Raw genomic sequence first — 17,306 nt, forward strand, 5'->3', positions numbered from 1 at the left:
CACCCACTTTTCTCTGCCCCGTGTGTGTGTATGCGGGCTAGCGTGGGAGACGAGCGCGAGGGAAAAAGTGTGTTCGGTGGCGGTGGAAAAAGGAATAAAAGTTCTGTTGCTAAAATCCTTCGACTTGCTGCATTTCTCCGCCTTGCTAAAGGTGACCCACATGGATGAGCAAGTTAGTTACCAGCCACGAGCCAAGCGAAGTAGAGACCAGAGGTCTCCCTACTACGGTTAGGAGCCGCGATCTGGTCGAGGTAACACACTATTGCGGGATAGGGGGTTATTGTTGTCTGGGAAAGATGAAAGATTATTTCAAAGTATTTAGATACACGTATTACAGCGTCAGTGACCCTATGGCCTTGGCGGAGGTTTGCGCTCTCTGAGTGCTTCTAGTTAAATATATATCACACCTGGTGCTATTAACATGAGTTTCAATGGAGGTTTTGTTGTGTTGGGCTGGCAACTGTCAGTCAGATCTGACAACCCTGTGGATGGGCGGTGGTGATAACCTATTCAGCTTCAGTGCAAATTACGGCAGATGGAAAGGAAAAGGTCAAAGCCATCAGGTGTGCAGTTTAGGAAAAAGAGAAAAGAACAACAGGAGAAATAAGCAAAGATGAAGGTAAGCAGAAGCTGTGTAATATTTCAGTTTCTTCCATGTTTTTTCAAATAAAATTTAAAAGAAATTCTGAGTGTGCCTGTGATGGTGGGGAGACCTTCTGTTAAAACCTGTCTGTCAGACCATGGCAGAAAGCTACATGCACCACACAGCAGGTGCTCATTACCCCCCCAAGTGGAGTAGTGCGGTAGGCGCTGCTGCGCGATTGCTATGGGGGGTTGGGGTGGGGGTGGGAAGGCGCCGGCAGGGATGCTCGCCCAGGGCGCCAAACAGGCTAGGACCGCCACTGAGTTAAACGAACTAAAAACAAAAAGTCTGCATCAGTGGAAAAGTCAAAATATATTGAAGGGGTGATGAAAAATTTACTACCAAGTCAGATTCTGTTTACTACCTTTTACTACCTTTTACTAGCCTTAATTTGACATCATTTAATTTACTATCTTTTACTACCCCGCAGCAACCCTGTGTTATATTCTTATAGATTAAGCTAGCAGCAGCAGTAATTAAAGTGGCTTTCTGCTGGCATAGCATTGAGCTGATAACCCTTAACTTTATGATTGAAAATCCAAATTTATTTCATTAAATTATTTTTTAAATATCTATTATAAATAAAGGAAAGAGTATAGTTATGATAAATACAAACTGATAAGAATAATTGACCCCACTTGATCATTTCTGTTGCTAAAATAGTTTGACTGCTTGAGAGTTAATGCTCCTAAGGCCTTTAATGAATGAGTAATTGTGTATTTAAGGACCTGTAGACATTTTGTACTTGTTGCTCCAGGGTCAGGTTAAAGTTTCTGCTTTTCAAGCGTGGACTAGCGGTTGTGTGATTCCGTGTTAAATATTTCTAAAGAGCCATTCAACAAAGCAGCAGCTGACCTGGATAAGGTCCAGTATGCCGAGTTCACTCTCCGACGAGTCCACACAGAAGACAAAGTAGAGAGTGGCGTAGTGTCGGTAAATCAGCTTGTAGTCGGAACCACCAATGAGACTGAAAGCAGATTAAAAAAAAAAGACATTAAGAGATCATTCAGGTGTGGCTTCATGCTGAGTTTGATCAAACACGTTTTCTGTTGAGCCAAAAAAAAAAAAAAAAAACAGTTGAAAGATGTGGTTGAGACTTTACACATTTGTCTCCATCTAGTGGTGAAAGCTATGCTACTGCAACCACAGTCACCTGCTGCCAATGTCAGATTTCCCAAAGGTGGCTCAGGATTTACACCAGTTAGTTCTTGAAGGTTTGTCAAATTAAATTGTCACAGCACATCACGAGTCAAACAACAAGTCTGCCTTTCAGCCTGGGCCAGAAATCTATTATAGAAAAACCAGAGTGCAGCCAGAGCAAGTCGTGCAGCTTCTCTGACAGCTGTGCCTCGCTCAGCAGTAACAAGCTTATGATTTATAGCTGTACATAGAGTACCTGTTTTCTTATACCTTTACATACAAACAAAATTAGAGAAAACCCCACTTGCCTTCCACCCTCCAAGAAGTTGCAGACGTTGTCGTCTCTTTTAGATACCAAATGAAAAGTCTCCCGAATGATTTGCTGCTGCATGTCCTCTGCCTGCAAGCAAAAATTAATACACTTTTTTTTTTAAAGTCTAGATCTATTTGGCTATAACCCATTGTTTTCAACAAACTTTTACAGTAGGACCTGAAGAATATATCAGTTAGCCAAACATTGTTCTGTCATCAATATATTGGCATCGGCACGTTTGCTGTCCAATGTGGAAACTTTTTTTTTAAACATAGCATAATGCAGAAAGAGATGTACGGGGTTATTTAGAGAAGATGATTTAGTTTGTACAGTGAAGCGGAGCCCTGCAGTTCAAAGCAGGATTAGGGACTCAGCCAGGTAATTTCAGGTTTTAACTCTCAGGTGTCATTCATGGGAAGGTGGTTCACTTCATACATCTCTGCAGTTATGCTGCATATCTACCCTGCTCCGGAGCAGGCTATGTTCGAAATAAGAGATAAACACATACAAAAACCTGAAAAACCCTGTGAACCGTGGCGAGCAGACAGTAAGAAGGTCTGAAGTTTTTGTCTCTCTGATGTGCATCAGTAAGAAATGCAGATAACGAGAAGTAACTTTACGCCTCATTTCCCCCTCTGGCTGGCAGCAACTATGAGGTCATTTCATTGTTAAAAGTAAGTTCTTCCAGCCCATTGTTGCCTAGGGCGTGCTCACAGGGGATAGTCTGATTGTTGAGGTCTTTATCTTGCAATACAAACTGTCTTGAGGTGACAGTTCTTGTAAATTGGCACTATATAAAATAAATGAATGCAAGCCTACTTATAATTAACTGGTTATTTTTCTTAGATGGTCTTTACATTCAAGAAACACTTTAATGAATACAATTTGAAGTTTCAAATTCTCTCTAAGGATGTAGCTTACAGACTATACGCCACATATGCATGTGAGCAGCACATGTGCCAGAGTAGCATCAGTTAATGAACAATGACCCCATAATTTTCCTTTCCAATATGACTGAGGTACAATGTATATTATTTATATATTAAAATAAACTTAGCACAAAAAGTAAGAACATTTGTGTTTGATCGATTAGTTCTTTGTTATAACAATAGCTCTTGGCAGTAAATCGTAAATCTCTTAATTGGTGACACATTTGTAAGGAAAATGCATTTGTGAGTTGAGCAGCAGAGTTGAGCATGTGGGTTGTGCCCATGAAAAACTTGCCTAATCCTCTCTGCCAATGCCAGCCAGCTTATTCTGCTGGTGACTGCTTACAGCATATGGTTCCCCAGGCAACAGGTTTGTCATCATTGGAGCCAATCTCAATGCTGAGGGATATCGAGATGAGATTCTGCAACCCATGACAATCCCATACCTCTACAGTCTGGGACTGAACTCTGTCCTCCAAAATGACGACGCTCATCCCCAAAGAGTGGTGTTTATCAGCGACTGCCTCCAGAATTTGGGAGTGGAGGGAATGGAATGGCCTCAACCCCACCGAACATTTGTGGGATCAGCCAGAGCGCTCACCACAGTCACACTGGCTGAGCGCTCACCACAATCACACTGGCTGAGCGCTCACCACAATCACACTGGCTGACTTGCAACAAATGCTAGTTGAAGAATGGGATGCCATCCCACAGCAGTGTGTGACCAAACTGGTGACCAGCATGAGAAGGAGGTGCCAGGCTGTTGTGGCTGCGTATGGTTCTTCCACATGCTACTGAGGCCCCTGTTTGTTAAATGAATAAATTGTTAAATTGCCAATATGTCTTGTTTTTTCAGACTTCAATCATCTAATCCATTAAACACCAAACAAGAGCCAATAGCAAAATAAACTGTTTGGCATTGGCAGAGAAGATCTGCCAAGTTATGGGCGTAACCCACATACTTAACTCTGCTGCTCAACCTGCAAATGCATTTTCCTTACAACTGTGGCCCCATTTAAGGGGAAACAAACAGACTTTCCAATGGTATAAGATTGTTGTCAGAGAGGAACAGGCCCATTTTCCTGCAGCTTCAAGATACGATGCAGAAAGATCAACAATGATGCAAAGTTGGTGATTTCAGGACAGTTAGTCCGACTAAAATACACACATGCAAAATTTATTACGAATCATAAAGGTCGGTTTATCTTAGCAGATAATTTAGATGACGTATGCATTCCTTGTTATAAAGAGAGAAGTCTGTTAGAGAAGAACGGAAGTAAAACTGAAGAGTGGCTAACTTAGCTCCAAGTTTGTTCCTTTATCGCTCACATCATCGCTAACGGGTTTAATTGGCCACAGAAAAACATCTCATAACACAGGAGGATTTCAGAAACATCCGCGGCTGTTCATCACAGACGCTGATCCAACACTGACTGCCAGGTAAACAAAACGTTTTCAACCGCAACCGCTAAAATACTCACAAAATACTGATAGAATCTGATCAGCCGCGGCTTCCCGTGGTTGTTAAAAATCAGTATGGCTTTAATCATCTCTGTTCTTTGGCGTTATCAGAACACAGCGTGAAAAATTAGCAGAACGTTACAACTGTGGCTCTGTTTGACGTTAGCTTCGAGGTTCCCAGCAGCCGGGTGTCTCGTTTATCTACATCCGGTGAGTCAGAGCCGCAAATGGTTCCGCGTCGGGTTTATCGTTCCTGTCTGCTGTTCAGGATCTTCAAGGAGCGATTAATGCCATTTAAACCGAAACCTGAGCAGGTAGATCTGTTAGCTGAACTGAGGCTGAAAACTCAAGCTAATATAATTTTTTTTTATTTTTAGCACAAAGCCAGTAATGTGCACGGCTCCTATTGGAGGCTCTTATTTAGCATTCGCGGTTTGGTAACAATGTTTTGGTGCATCGACTCCACCTACTGGTAGGATGACCGGTCCCATCAAACTAAAGGTGGGACAAAGGGTATTGTCAGTGATGTTGAGAGGCATTTAGCATGCGGAGGGCAAATACATATTCACCGGCCACTTGTTAATGTGAATATCTAATCAGCCAATCAAATGACAGCAACTCAATGCATTTAGACATATAGACATGGTCAAGCCAACCTCCTGAAGTTCAAACCAAGCATCGGAGTGCTGGGGATTTCAGTGTCTGTCTACATGGTGTGGTGTTAGTGTATCAGTGTGGGGGATATTTTCTTGGCATATTTTGGGCCCCTTAGCACCAACTGAGCATTGTTTAAATGCTTCAGCCTACCTGAATATTGTTGCAGACCACATCCATCCCTTGATGACCACAGTGCACCCATCTTCTGAAGGCTGCTTCCTGCAGGATAACGTGCCGTATCACAAAGCTTAAATCCTTTCAAACTGGTTTCTCGAACATGATCCAAAAGAGCACCTTTGGGATGTGGTGGAACAGGAGAGTTGCGTCAGCGATGTGCAGCCGACAAATCTGCAACGACTGCGTGATGCTATCGTGTCAATATGGACCAAAATCTCTAAGAAATGTTTCCAGCACCCTGTTGGATCTATGCCACAAGGAATTAAGGCAAACATAGGTCCAACCCTGTACTAGAAAGGTGTACCTAATGAAGTGTATTTTGTAAGGTGATGGGATTGAAATATGTACAATTATGTATAATCCATTGCATAGAATATAATTTTTATTTTTTAAAACATGTCTGCAGGTTTTGGCTCGCTATCAGAGAACACAAAGTTTTTTTGGAGGGGGATTCAGATTTCGATGCCGTAAGCATTTTAACTCAGTCTTCAGTCATTACAGTGGAGGTCTATACTGTTCACATTGTGTGACTATCCACCTGACACATTATATAATGTTGCAGTCTTTGTGACTAATGCACCGTCAGCTGAGGCACCACCTTAATCACTGGACCCTTTGTACTTGTGTCAGCTGCTTCACACTGCCGTGGAAAGTCTTTTTGTTTTGATCTACAGTAGGTGATCAGAAAATTGGATCAAAACCAAAATTATGTAATATTGAAGCAAAAGATCTCTGGCGTGGTCGAGCCAAACAGGAAAATTTAATTACCCAAACGGTAAAAGGATGATAGATAGCATGCTAGCATACTTTTTTTTTTTCATAGTCCTGGTACAAACTAATAAATTGCTGCATTTTCTTCAGGTTATTTACAATTTCTGGTCCATCTGGAGGTTTTAATCATCTGTGTGGTGTAAAATATGTTTCCACACAGAGAAGATGTTGTTGTAAGATCACATGATCATAAAAACTGTTGATAGTTTGATTTAAAAAAAAAAATTAAATTCTTGAGTTTGGGAAAGCTCATGGATCGAACCGGATGACTGCATGTAACAAAGCAGGCAGACACCAGGCCTGTAAATTTAAGCCATAAATCTGCGTTCTATATAATGTCCACCAGAGGGGGAACTTCTCTGGTTCCAAAAAGAAGTCCAATTGTACAGAGGTTTATGAGAAAAGGATGTCAGAAAACACTTTCCTAATAAATTTATGGACTCTCACTAGTTTTAAATCTTACTGGATACAACATCATGTTCATTTAGGAAATTATGGTTCCCATTAGAGTAAAAACGTTGCTACCATAAGTTCCTCGGGTGTACCGTGTTTCTCATTTTCCAAGTAAAATCCAAGCTGTGTTTATGACATCTAGTTTCAAAAGATGGCAGTTGCAGAAATGTGCAGCTCTAGGATTCACAGAAGGACCTTGGATGGCATCATGGTGTCTACATCATGCACTTCTGTTCAGTGTTTAAAAGCTTCTTTCTTTAGGTTTCTAAGGTGCACAGTTCCAGCATATCTAAAGATGACACACCAGCACACATTTTACATGCAGCTGCTCACACAGCCACTAGAAGCTGCTTAATTTTAATGCTAAACAACGTGTAATAATTTTTGCACAAACAACCTTTACAGTACTGTGGGGTAGGACAGTCTCTAATCACCAGTAATCTGTTTATCTTAAATAAGCACTTTAGTTCTTGTAACATACAGCTGCTCCTTCCATAGCTTCCATAAATGTTATTTTTTAATGCATTTTTTATGGCCTTTCCCTGTATGAATAGTGGGGAAGTCTATAGTTTGCAGGAATACAGGCTAACAGAAAATGTCCATCAAGGACTCAAAATATTTATGGACCTCTTCTTCTTTTTCTTCTTCTTTCAGCTGCTCCCATTAGGGGTTTCCCCAGCAGATCATCTGCCTTCATCTCACCCTAGCTTTCTGCATGCCCTCTATCACTAGGTGATTTGACAGTGGGGCAACCCTAAAAGTCCTCAGTTACTTAGCAGGAAAGCACCTTAAAGTGCACACTCATGGACTTTGGGATTGGGCTGAATACTCACAGGCTATGCTTCCTGTCATTACCTTTCCTCCAGAATAAAATGAGCTTAACATGAAGGAAAATAATCCCTTTGTTATCCCTTGGGCAGTAAGATGATGAGATAAAACCGATCATCTTTTGCAAATTCTAAGCAAATGACAACACTGATTGAGCCTTTCCTAAACCCCTTGACAATATTTCAAACACACAGGCAAAAATTCAGGACACGAAGTCAGCACTTTGATCAGTTTGAGTCACTTTGGGTAACCAAAGAGTATAGACTGAAAAGCTAGCTGCACAATAGACCTAATAGAGATGCAACACAGTCCGTTGCAAAGTTCTCAAAAGAATCTCAAAAAATCAAGAGGCTCTGCTTAAGTTTACCAGCATCCAGACATACATTTACATTGCTGCAATATATTAGAATAACCAGTCCTCATAAATGTCTCAACAAAGCTGATAATAGGTTTTCTTAATTCTAAGATGACCATCGAGAGAGCGACCATAAATCAAGGTCAGCAACACAGATCAGAAAATCCCTTGAACTTCAACCTGAAACTCCAAGGCTCGTGACTGTTTATGCTTGAGGATACCCCTGAGACATTTCAGCAGCTGCTTCCTCAGATACCACTCCCTCACACAAAGGTGTTCAAGAGGCAATGCTACTGCATAATGTTCCTATTCATGAGATGGTAGAGCAGTTTCAAAATTGTCCATCTGCTCCGGCACAGATTTCGGAGGTAAGGGTGGCAGAGGAAAAAGGGTGTCTCTAGATATAACATCACAAGCGGAGCATATGTAAGCCAAGCTGTGAAAAAGGACACATGTAAGGGAATTCTTCAGGACAGGAAGATCAGGAGTGGGGAGAAACTATCTCCAAAGTCCTGAACATTATTTAAGAAAGACTTCTGAGTAAATGGCAAAACCTGTTCAGGAAAGCACCTGTCTTTACAGCCTTCTGTAAGTCAACTTCAGTGAGTAACAGAACTACAGAAGAGGCATAAGTGTTTCAAGTAAGTTCTGTTTTCTTCTTGCAGTGTCTTTGTTTCATAAAATGTGCTTCAGGGAATTACTCCTGTGCTCTTTAAAATTTCCATACTCTGATCAGCTGGAGTTGCAGCACAAAAGTCTAAACTCCTCCAAAAAAAAGTGAGAATGTTTGTTGTTTGTTTGTTTGTTTTGCTGCCAGTGAATGCAGAATTTGTAGGTGGCACATGAGCAGTGAAGCTTACATCTGAACTTGCTGTAATTTCTTTGAGTACAACTTCCTAAACCTCTGTCTGGTGTGGGCTGAGCAGGTGTCCCACTTCAAGTGGGACTGCACAGCATTTGTCCTCACGTCCCACATACTGAGACAGTGTCCTACATTTTAATTAGCTCTGGTTTACAAGCATTAACTGGAAAGTCTCACCAGAGCTGGCGCAAGCCTTGAAGGGGCCCTAAGCAAGATTTGATTTGGGGCCCCCTTCATACCACTTCAGTGTCCCCTGAATTTAACCGTTATTAATGCTGGAGGGTTAAAGTTGACTGTTAATTTTTTTAAGATGTATTACTGTTTCAGCCTTTCCAGTTCAATTTTTCAATTCAGTACAGTTTTATTTATAAAGCGCCAACTCACAGCAAACATTCAGCTCAAGACACTTTATACTGTAAGGTAAAGACCCTACAATAATTACAGAGAAAATCCAACAGTCAGCCTAATCTTAAAAATAGAGAGGGAGTCTTTCTCCTGAATCCAAGCTGGGAGCTGGTTCCACAGATGATGGTCCTGAAACCTGAGGCTCTGCTTCCCATTCTACTCTTAACTATCCCAGGAACCACAACCAAGCCAGCAGTCTGAGAGTGAAGTGCTCTATTGGGGTGATAAGTTACTATGAGCCAATGAGGAGAAGCCAATATGGGAGAAATCTGCTCTCTCTTTCTAGTCCCTGTCAGTACTCTAGCTGCAGCATTTTGGATCAGCTGAAGGCTTTTCAGGGAGCTTTTAGGACAGCCTGATAATAATGAATTACAATAGTCCAGCCTAGAAGTAATAAATGCATGAATTAACTTTTCAGCATCACTCTGAGAAAGGATGTTTCTAATTTTAGAAATATTGCACAAATGCAAAAAAGCAGTCCTACATATTTGTTTAATATGTGCATTGAAGGACAAATCCTGGTCAAAAATGACTCCAAGATTTCTCACAGTGTTACTGGAGGCCAAAGTAATGCCATCCAGAGTAAGTATCTGGTTTGACACCATGTTTCTAAGATTTGTGGGGCCGAGTACAACGACTCCAGTTTGATTTGAGTTTAGAAGCAGGAAATTAGAGGTCGTCTTTAAGACATTCCTGCAGTTTAACGAATTGACATGTGTCATCTGGCTTCATGAATATAAAGCTGTATTTTAGTATGATACACATAGTAAAACTATGCCATGTCCATAATATTGAGGAGGGTGGGGCAAGTATCATTTAATTTCTTCTTTCTACAAATCTGGACAGTTGGAATAGTCTCTTCTTTCTTTTAGGACATTGGCATATGTAAAATATTGAAACTAAACAAAAAAGTTTCATGACAAATGTGGGTGAGCTTGGGGGCCCCCTGGTGGTCAGGGGGCCCTATGCAGCCGCATATGTTGCCTATGCCTCGGGCGGCTCTGAGTCTCAAAAGAAACCTGTGGCTGATCTTCAGAAGCATCCCTACTGAATGGCAAAGATGATTACCAAACAGAAAAGAGGCTGAAATAGCAGCTTTAACAGTTATTACAGAGGAAAGGGAAGAGGGGAGTGCACAAAGAACAAAATGCAAACATTCGTTTCTAAATGTGCTGATCAGGAGTTGGGGAAAAATATAGTATATTTGTCATTTACATAATTGGTGCCAGACATGTAACCTCCATAGCGCCTGTATTTACGTTTTATTTAGTTATCAGTGGGAATAATAAATAAGATAAATTTAGAGGAGTGATTTAAAATTAGAGTTCGCTGACCTCCGTCCTTCTGCTAAAGAGTTCCACAGCAACAGAAAATTTCTTTTTGTAATGAGGTGGCTCGGGGAACAGTTAAAAGGGTCTGATCTGAGGAACTTTGTAAGCAGCTCAGTTCATAAGGTCTGACTAAATATATAATGGAAGTTTAAATTCAATTTGATATCTAACAGGCAGCGTGTTTGGTGTAATGAAGAAAAGTGTGACTACTGAGTTTTAAATGACCTGAAGGTGGGAGATGGATTTTTGGCTGAGGTCAAAGTAGTGAATTTTTTTTTTTTATTCTTAACTTTTGCAACATGTCCTAATTAGACAAAGTCAGACTTTTGGTCATTACACCAAGAGGAGTGATAACCTAGAGGAGAAGGAGAAGAAGAGGAGGGTGTATCACTGAGAGGACACTGGTTTGAATCCTTGGACTGGCTTCACTGTGGGTCCTTGAGCAAGGCCCTTAACCCCCACCCCTGCAGGTCACATTGCATGTGTGATGGGTTAAATGCAGAGACTGAATTTCACTTCGTGTATATGAATGTGACAAATAATGTTGTTGTTGTTGTACAATCTTGATCATTTGTAAGTAAAAAACAAAGCTCAGAGTCAAAGATTGCACCCAGGTTTGGAGCTGAATTCCCTAATGTTTGAGGAAGACTTTTCTTTAGTAAAATGTACCACATTTGTCACACTTACATGTTTCAGATCATCAAACAAATTTTAACATAAGACAAAGATAACCTAGGGAAATGTAAAATGCAGTGTTTAAATGATAATTTCATTTATTAAGGGAACACAGCTACCCAAATCTACCTGGCCCTGTGTGAAAAAGTAATTGTCCCCTAAACCTAATAACTGGTTGTGCCACCCTTGGCAGCACATCGCTTTGGAGGAATTTTGGCCCACTCGTCTTTGAATTGTTTGAATTCAGCCACATTGCAGGGTTTTTGAACCAGTTTAAGGTCATGCCAAACCATCTCAAACTGATTTAAGTCCAGACTTTGACTCGGCCACTCCAAAACCTTTTTTTTTTTTTTTTTGAGCCATTCAGAGGGGGAACTTGCTAGTCTGTCCAGTCATATAATCTGATAGTGCTTCAGAGCCCTAACTGATGACCCTACATTCTCCTTCAGGATTTTCTGGTAGAAAGCAGAATTCATGGTTTCATAAATTACAGCAAGTTTTGCAGTTCCTGAAGCAGCAAAGTACCCCCAGACCGCCACACTACCCCTACCATGAACTCGTGACCTTAACTGAGGCAAATGAGCTCTGCAGTTCTTCAGATGTGCCACAAACGGTCTAAACTCAGGTAATGAACTCACACGCTAAACCCAACCAAGAGACCACAGAGGAGGAATTATCGTTAAACCACTAGCTTCTTTATTCATACACTGGGGCCGAGGATAAAAGTCAGGGGGCGCAGGAAGCAGATAATCTGGCAGAGACTGGATGGTTGAGCTGGTGCTGAAATACTGTAGATAATGGGGCTTGATGGAATACAGGTGCACAGATGAGGAGTGGGAGAGTCTGGGCTCCGCCTAGAAGGGTGGAAACCAGCTCAATCCTCCTGACCTTGAGTGACAGGGAGACCAGCTGGTGGCAGACCAGGACAAGATGTTGTTCTGGGTTCTTTTGTGACCTCCTGGGTGAGTCTTTTCTCACAGAGGTCCAGGTAGGTTTGGATAGCTTTTTTCCTTTAATAAAAAAAAAAATCATAATTTGATGATTAACAGGAGTTTTTTCTGAATTCTTCCTTGGATGAGCTGTCCACTCTTTTAAGAACATATAATGTACAGTATGCTGGAGCTGAGGTTCCCAGAGAGTGTGTGTGTGTGTGTCTGTGAGTGTTTATGATATTTACCCACAGTAAAAAAAAAATCCTCTGACTCATTACTGCATTTCATTGTGTAGACAAGTATATAATTCTGCACACTATATCACATCTTATTGGTTGCATGTGGGTGGCCTACAGTCTAAAGGTTCCTGACCTGCAGCTACTACTTTCACATGTGGCCAGATACCATTCTGTACTTCAAGCCCAGACACATCAAAATGTCAGGGCACATTTCCTGCTCTGATTTTATATCCATTATTTTCTGTTGTACGTTTTTCATCATTAGTGCTGCAAAGCCACCCGGGCTGTTGTCTGCATATCATCTATTATTTCCCCCCTAAATTCCCTTCCTCCTGCATGAGCACAGTGGAAAACAAACAGACGCTCATTAGCATGTGTGACCCGTTGGTGGTAAACAGGCTTATTTCCACATGAGTGCAGTGCGAGAATGGATTCCACCGGGACAGTCGAGGTAGGTGGGCCCGCCGGCTGCCTTCATGGGGACTTTAATAGGGACTTAACAAATGCAAGTGGACAGGCACAACATTCTCTGGCACAGGGGGTCATGTTGGTACAGTGAGCACTTGTTAGAGGGTGACTCACTGTATTTGGACTCTTGGGTGGCCACTGATATTCACTTCATTTTTAATGTGAATTTTTTTTTCCTCTCAGTGCTAATTGTTGGATTGTGACGGATGCCGAGCGCTGTCTGCCAGAACTGAGGTAATGTGTGGCGTTCAAATAATGCTTCTGTGCTCTGCTCCTGAAGTGATGAAAGCAGCCTGTAATTACAGGGATTATCAAAACTGTCAGGGGCTCTTCTGTGGATGGTTTTGTTTACTGTCTGCTTCTCTCACAGCCTCACAAGGTGCTGGCCCTCCACTTCCACCAGCTGGGCCTCGGACCTGAAAAGATCACAGCAGTCGTACCTGAGACTCAAATGTGAGTAAAAGTCAGTTCCATTAATGGGTTGTTTCAGAAGCCTGTTCAACCTTCCTGTACTCAGGGCTACAGTATAAAAAAGATGCAGAACAAATCAGGTGGCTCATCATTTGTCCCCTTACAGGGGCGAATCTGTGCACATCAGTACAAAGTCCTGATGGGAGTGGTCTCGTTCAGGATGTCAATGCCCCCATACAGAGGGCACTAGAGGTCCCTGAACTGTATGAAAATGATGTGAAACCCAATTATGTGCTACCTTACTAAGACACTCTTTGTTAGTTTTCTTTAATTTGTCACCTTTCTACATTTTCTCTCTTTGTGTTGCTTTTAAAAAATTTTTTTTAATATGTTGTGGAAGGAAAAGAAAAGCATTAAAACTTGAAGCATCAGAGGGTTCTATGTGCACTCCAAACTGGATACAGCATGTAAAAAAAGGCATACGCTGACCTATAACTTTAACAGCAACATGTTGATTTCTTTTTCTTTTTTTTTAACAAAGGAGTATAAAATTTTCCATTCAGTCTTTTCTGTTAGCTTACCATCAGTTAGTTCTGCTCTCCTCAAGATGGCAGCATTTCGGTATCTTTTCAGATGAAGAGCCCGTTGTTGTTGCAGGAGATGCTACCAATGTCCACAAGCCGTGACTGCATGATGCCACGGGAGTTTTAGGCAGAGGTGGCAAAAGCACACATGTTCGTCACTTAAGTGGAAGTACAGATAAATATCTGTACTACTTTTTGAACACAAGTGTGTAAAAAGAAATACTCTGGTAAATGTTGAAATACTGATTCTTTATTCGAGTAAAAGTGATAAAGTGCAGGCTCTGAAAGGTACCTTTTTTTGCCACACTAACTGAACCCCCCGTCATATTAATATCATAATAAAACAGTATTAATACAAGGGAATATAAACTTTCTTTAAATTCTAATGAATTTATTCAGTTTGAACATCTGTTACATTAAACACAAGCAAAGAAAAACAAAGGGAATTAAAAAAAACATTAGCTCTATTTCCTCTTGCTTACATTGTATATGGGTGACTTTGCCTCCACACCTAAACAGAAAACTGATTATAGTCAAGGGTTAAAGTGGGATTTGGCAGGTGAGGGAACCCTAAGATCAGCTGTGGGGAAGAGAATACCTTAGAAATACGTCATATTCATTTCTGTTGTTAGCCACAGTAGATTTTGTGTTCAGGCTATGAGCAGCTGACTGACCATGAACACCACAGCCACTCTGCACCAGTCCATTATAGTTCATCAGTGTAAACTTTACCACAGTACTGCAAACAAACCAGTGCAGCCTGCACTAAACTGGCTAGTATTTTCATGCGACCTCTGAATAACAATAATAAATTCTGTTTTGGGGATTTTTTTTGTTTTGTTTTGTTTGTTTTCTGTTTTTGTTGCTCTCATCTCTTTGTGTGCAGTTGGCATCAGTGATGCATACACCTGTGGTACCTCCATTTAGGGTCAAGTCGGTTTGATGTTTGAAGGCGTGCAATGATGAGAAACAGTAACTCCCCACAAATGTCTTAAACCTACAGGAATGAGCCTGTTTTGAAAATGTAATTTGTAGAAAGTCAAGATATTAGTATTAAAATGTGGGGATTAAAAGGGAAAAGTTGTCATAAAAATAAATATAGATACCTGAAAATTCTACCTAAGTACTGTAACGAAGTATTTGTACTTTGTTACTTTCCATCTCTGGTTTTAGGGGTTAATTTCCCACAACTTTTAACTGGTTCTCTCTCTCATTTTTATTATTTTATTTATTTTTCAACAATAGGTATGAGGTGTGGGGCGTAAGAACAATTTAGTGATTGACCTGAACATCATATTACTAGTACTCATAATAAGTATGTCACATAGGCTATTATCCTGTAGGAAAATACAGCTGGCATTCATACATATATGAAGAAATGGGTCTGGAAATGGGTGAGTATTAGATTTTGTTGGGTGCATTTGTAGCATAAGTTCCCCTTGTGCATGTACCTGCATGTACAAATAACTACTAACAGTATAACCAGTAATTAACATTTTTGAGCCACTATGCCACCTTTTCAATATAAACAGCTTTTACTTTGAGGTTTTATGGAAGGATATTATTTCCTTTGGGTAGCAGTGGAAAATGGTAGAAAATGGCTGTTTTCTGCCCTTCTGAAACTTTATTTCATAATGAGGGACAAATGAAGACTACAGAGGCAGTATGCTGTGTTTACTGCAGATGGAATTCCTCTTTCAGGTGCAAACATAGTAAAATGATAGATTGATGGATCTTTTAGCACTTTATAACCTACCTACCAACAGTGATGCTGTGTATAGAAGGGGATAGATGAGCAGTCTCTACTTTCTAAGGAAGCTCAGATCCTTTAATGTGTGCAGCAAGACATTAGAGATTTTCTACCAGTCTGTGGTAGCGAGTGCCATCTACTTTGCTGTTGTCTGCATCAGTGCCAGAGATGCCAGCAGGATCAACAAATTGATTCACAAGGCTGGAACCATCATTGGTCACAAGTTGGAGGCGTTTGAGTCAGTGAGGGACAGGAGGTCACTGAACAAACTGCTCGCCATTATGGACCACCAATCTCACCCACTCCACTCCACACTGCTGAGTTAGCAGAGCTCCTTCTCCCTCAGACTGATTCAACCTCGCTGCCATAAAGAACGCTTCAGGAAATCATTCTGCCTGTGACAGGTGAACACACCTGTCAGGACATAAGATCCCACACACATATTTTTGTATCATATCTTCTTGCAACAGTCTTTCAGATTTCTAGTGTACATATTATTTAATAATACATGTTGCACTACTCTCTTCCACAATGTGAGTCTTATTACTCTTCTTTACCTACATTTTTATATTTTATTTATGTGTTTTAATCACTGTTTTGCACTCTGTGCCTGAGGCATTTCTACTCTCACTTTGTTGTTTATTTATTGTAGATTGTATTAATTTTCTTGCTGCTGTAACACAATAATTGCCCTTGCGGGTTCAATAAAATCTATCTATCTATCTATCTATCTATCTATCTATCTATCTGTCTATCTGTCTATCTATCTATCTATCTATCTATCTATCTATCTATCTATCTATCTATCTATCTATCTATCTATCTATCTATCTATCTATCTATCTATCTATCTTACATCCTAGGAAACATGGGGAAAATATCATCTAGTTAAGAAGGCTCATGTTTGCAGTCTGAGTCCAGTCTCTGGTAAGATACTATTAATTAAACAGTTACACTTGTGTCACATTTCACTGTCTTGGACACAAATAAAGGTCTGTAAATATATTAAGTAGCAAATATCCTAATCATTAACTGTGTTTTTCATCTAAAATTTTAATTCTAGATAAACTGAGGCTTGATAATTGAGGGTTATTTTTCTGTAGGCACTTCACTTTTGCACCCCCCTTTTTACAACTACACCCCTGCAAGACAGACACGGTCATTGTATAGGCGGCCCTGCGCGGTGTTTTTGTGAGCAGCAAAACAACCCTGATCCCGGATCAGCAACCCGATTTTCCTTCGTACCGCATCATCCTGAAAGGAGTCGCTACGGCGGTGCCCTGAGAGGTGACGGGAGGTCTCACTCTGTTTACATTTTCCTTCCGATTTTTAAACACAAGCCCCAACGAATAATTTTATCCCCTTTGAGGGCATTTTTTTTCCATAGGCTGATATCCCCTTATAATCCCTGCTGCCGGGTTTGATGTGAATAATACCGTGGCGAACATGCCTTCTGTGGATATTATGTAATGAAAGTAATCCAATATGTTGTCCGGTGTATGTAGTTTTACGGTTTATTCCACCAAAGATGCTGTAAACTGATAAAACGGAGCCTTGCTCCCGGTGAGCGCCACAGCAGTCACTATGGTAACTGCTCCCCAAAGGTGGCTGAACTGCAGTGAGAGCGACGCACTCTTTCACAGAGGCGGAGTGATTCATCTTATGAAACGGAGACGATCTGTTCGCACGGCGCCGTGTTTACAGCGAACGCGGTAGACTGCAGACTGACCGAAGGAGACTGTGTATGTGTGTACCTGTGCGTTATTCTGCTTAACTACGCTAACCGCTCAGTTATTTATCGACGGAGGGCATTAGAAAACCAAAGAACCTGACCTTACCCGCAGCGCTAAGGTCAAATATTCATTTTAGCCCGTTGGTAGGAAGGTGAATTACCACAACAACGCGGTGCGTGTGTGCATGAT

General features: G+C 41.0%; 1 protein-coding gene across 1 annotated transcript; it reads right to left on the reverse strand.

Annotated features, from left to right (window-relative positions):
• Positions 1-1,456: 1,456 nt before the first annotated feature.
• Positions 1,457-4,837, reverse strand: LOC115778248 (AP-3 complex subunit sigma-2-like). The gene is made up of 3 exons (XM_030726309.1): positions 4,507-4,837; positions 2,092-2,183; positions 1,457-1,610 (listed from the first exon to the last, which is right to left on the reverse strand). The coding sequence occupies exons 1-3, from the start codon at positions 4,573-4,575 to the stop codon at positions 1,457-1,459; spliced, it is 315 nt and encodes a 104-aa protein (XP_030582169.1). The 5' UTR covers positions 4,576-4,837.
• Between the last annotated feature and the right edge of the window lie 12,469 nt (positions 4,838-17,306).

This window comes from Archocentrus centrarchus, chromosome 3 (assembly GCF_007364275.1).
Source record: "Archocentrus centrarchus isolate MPI-CPG fArcCen1 chromosome 3, fArcCen1, whole genome shotgun sequence".
Lineage (NCBI taxonomy): Eukaryota > Metazoa > Chordata > Actinopteri > Cichliformes > Cichlidae > Archocentrus > Archocentrus centrarchus.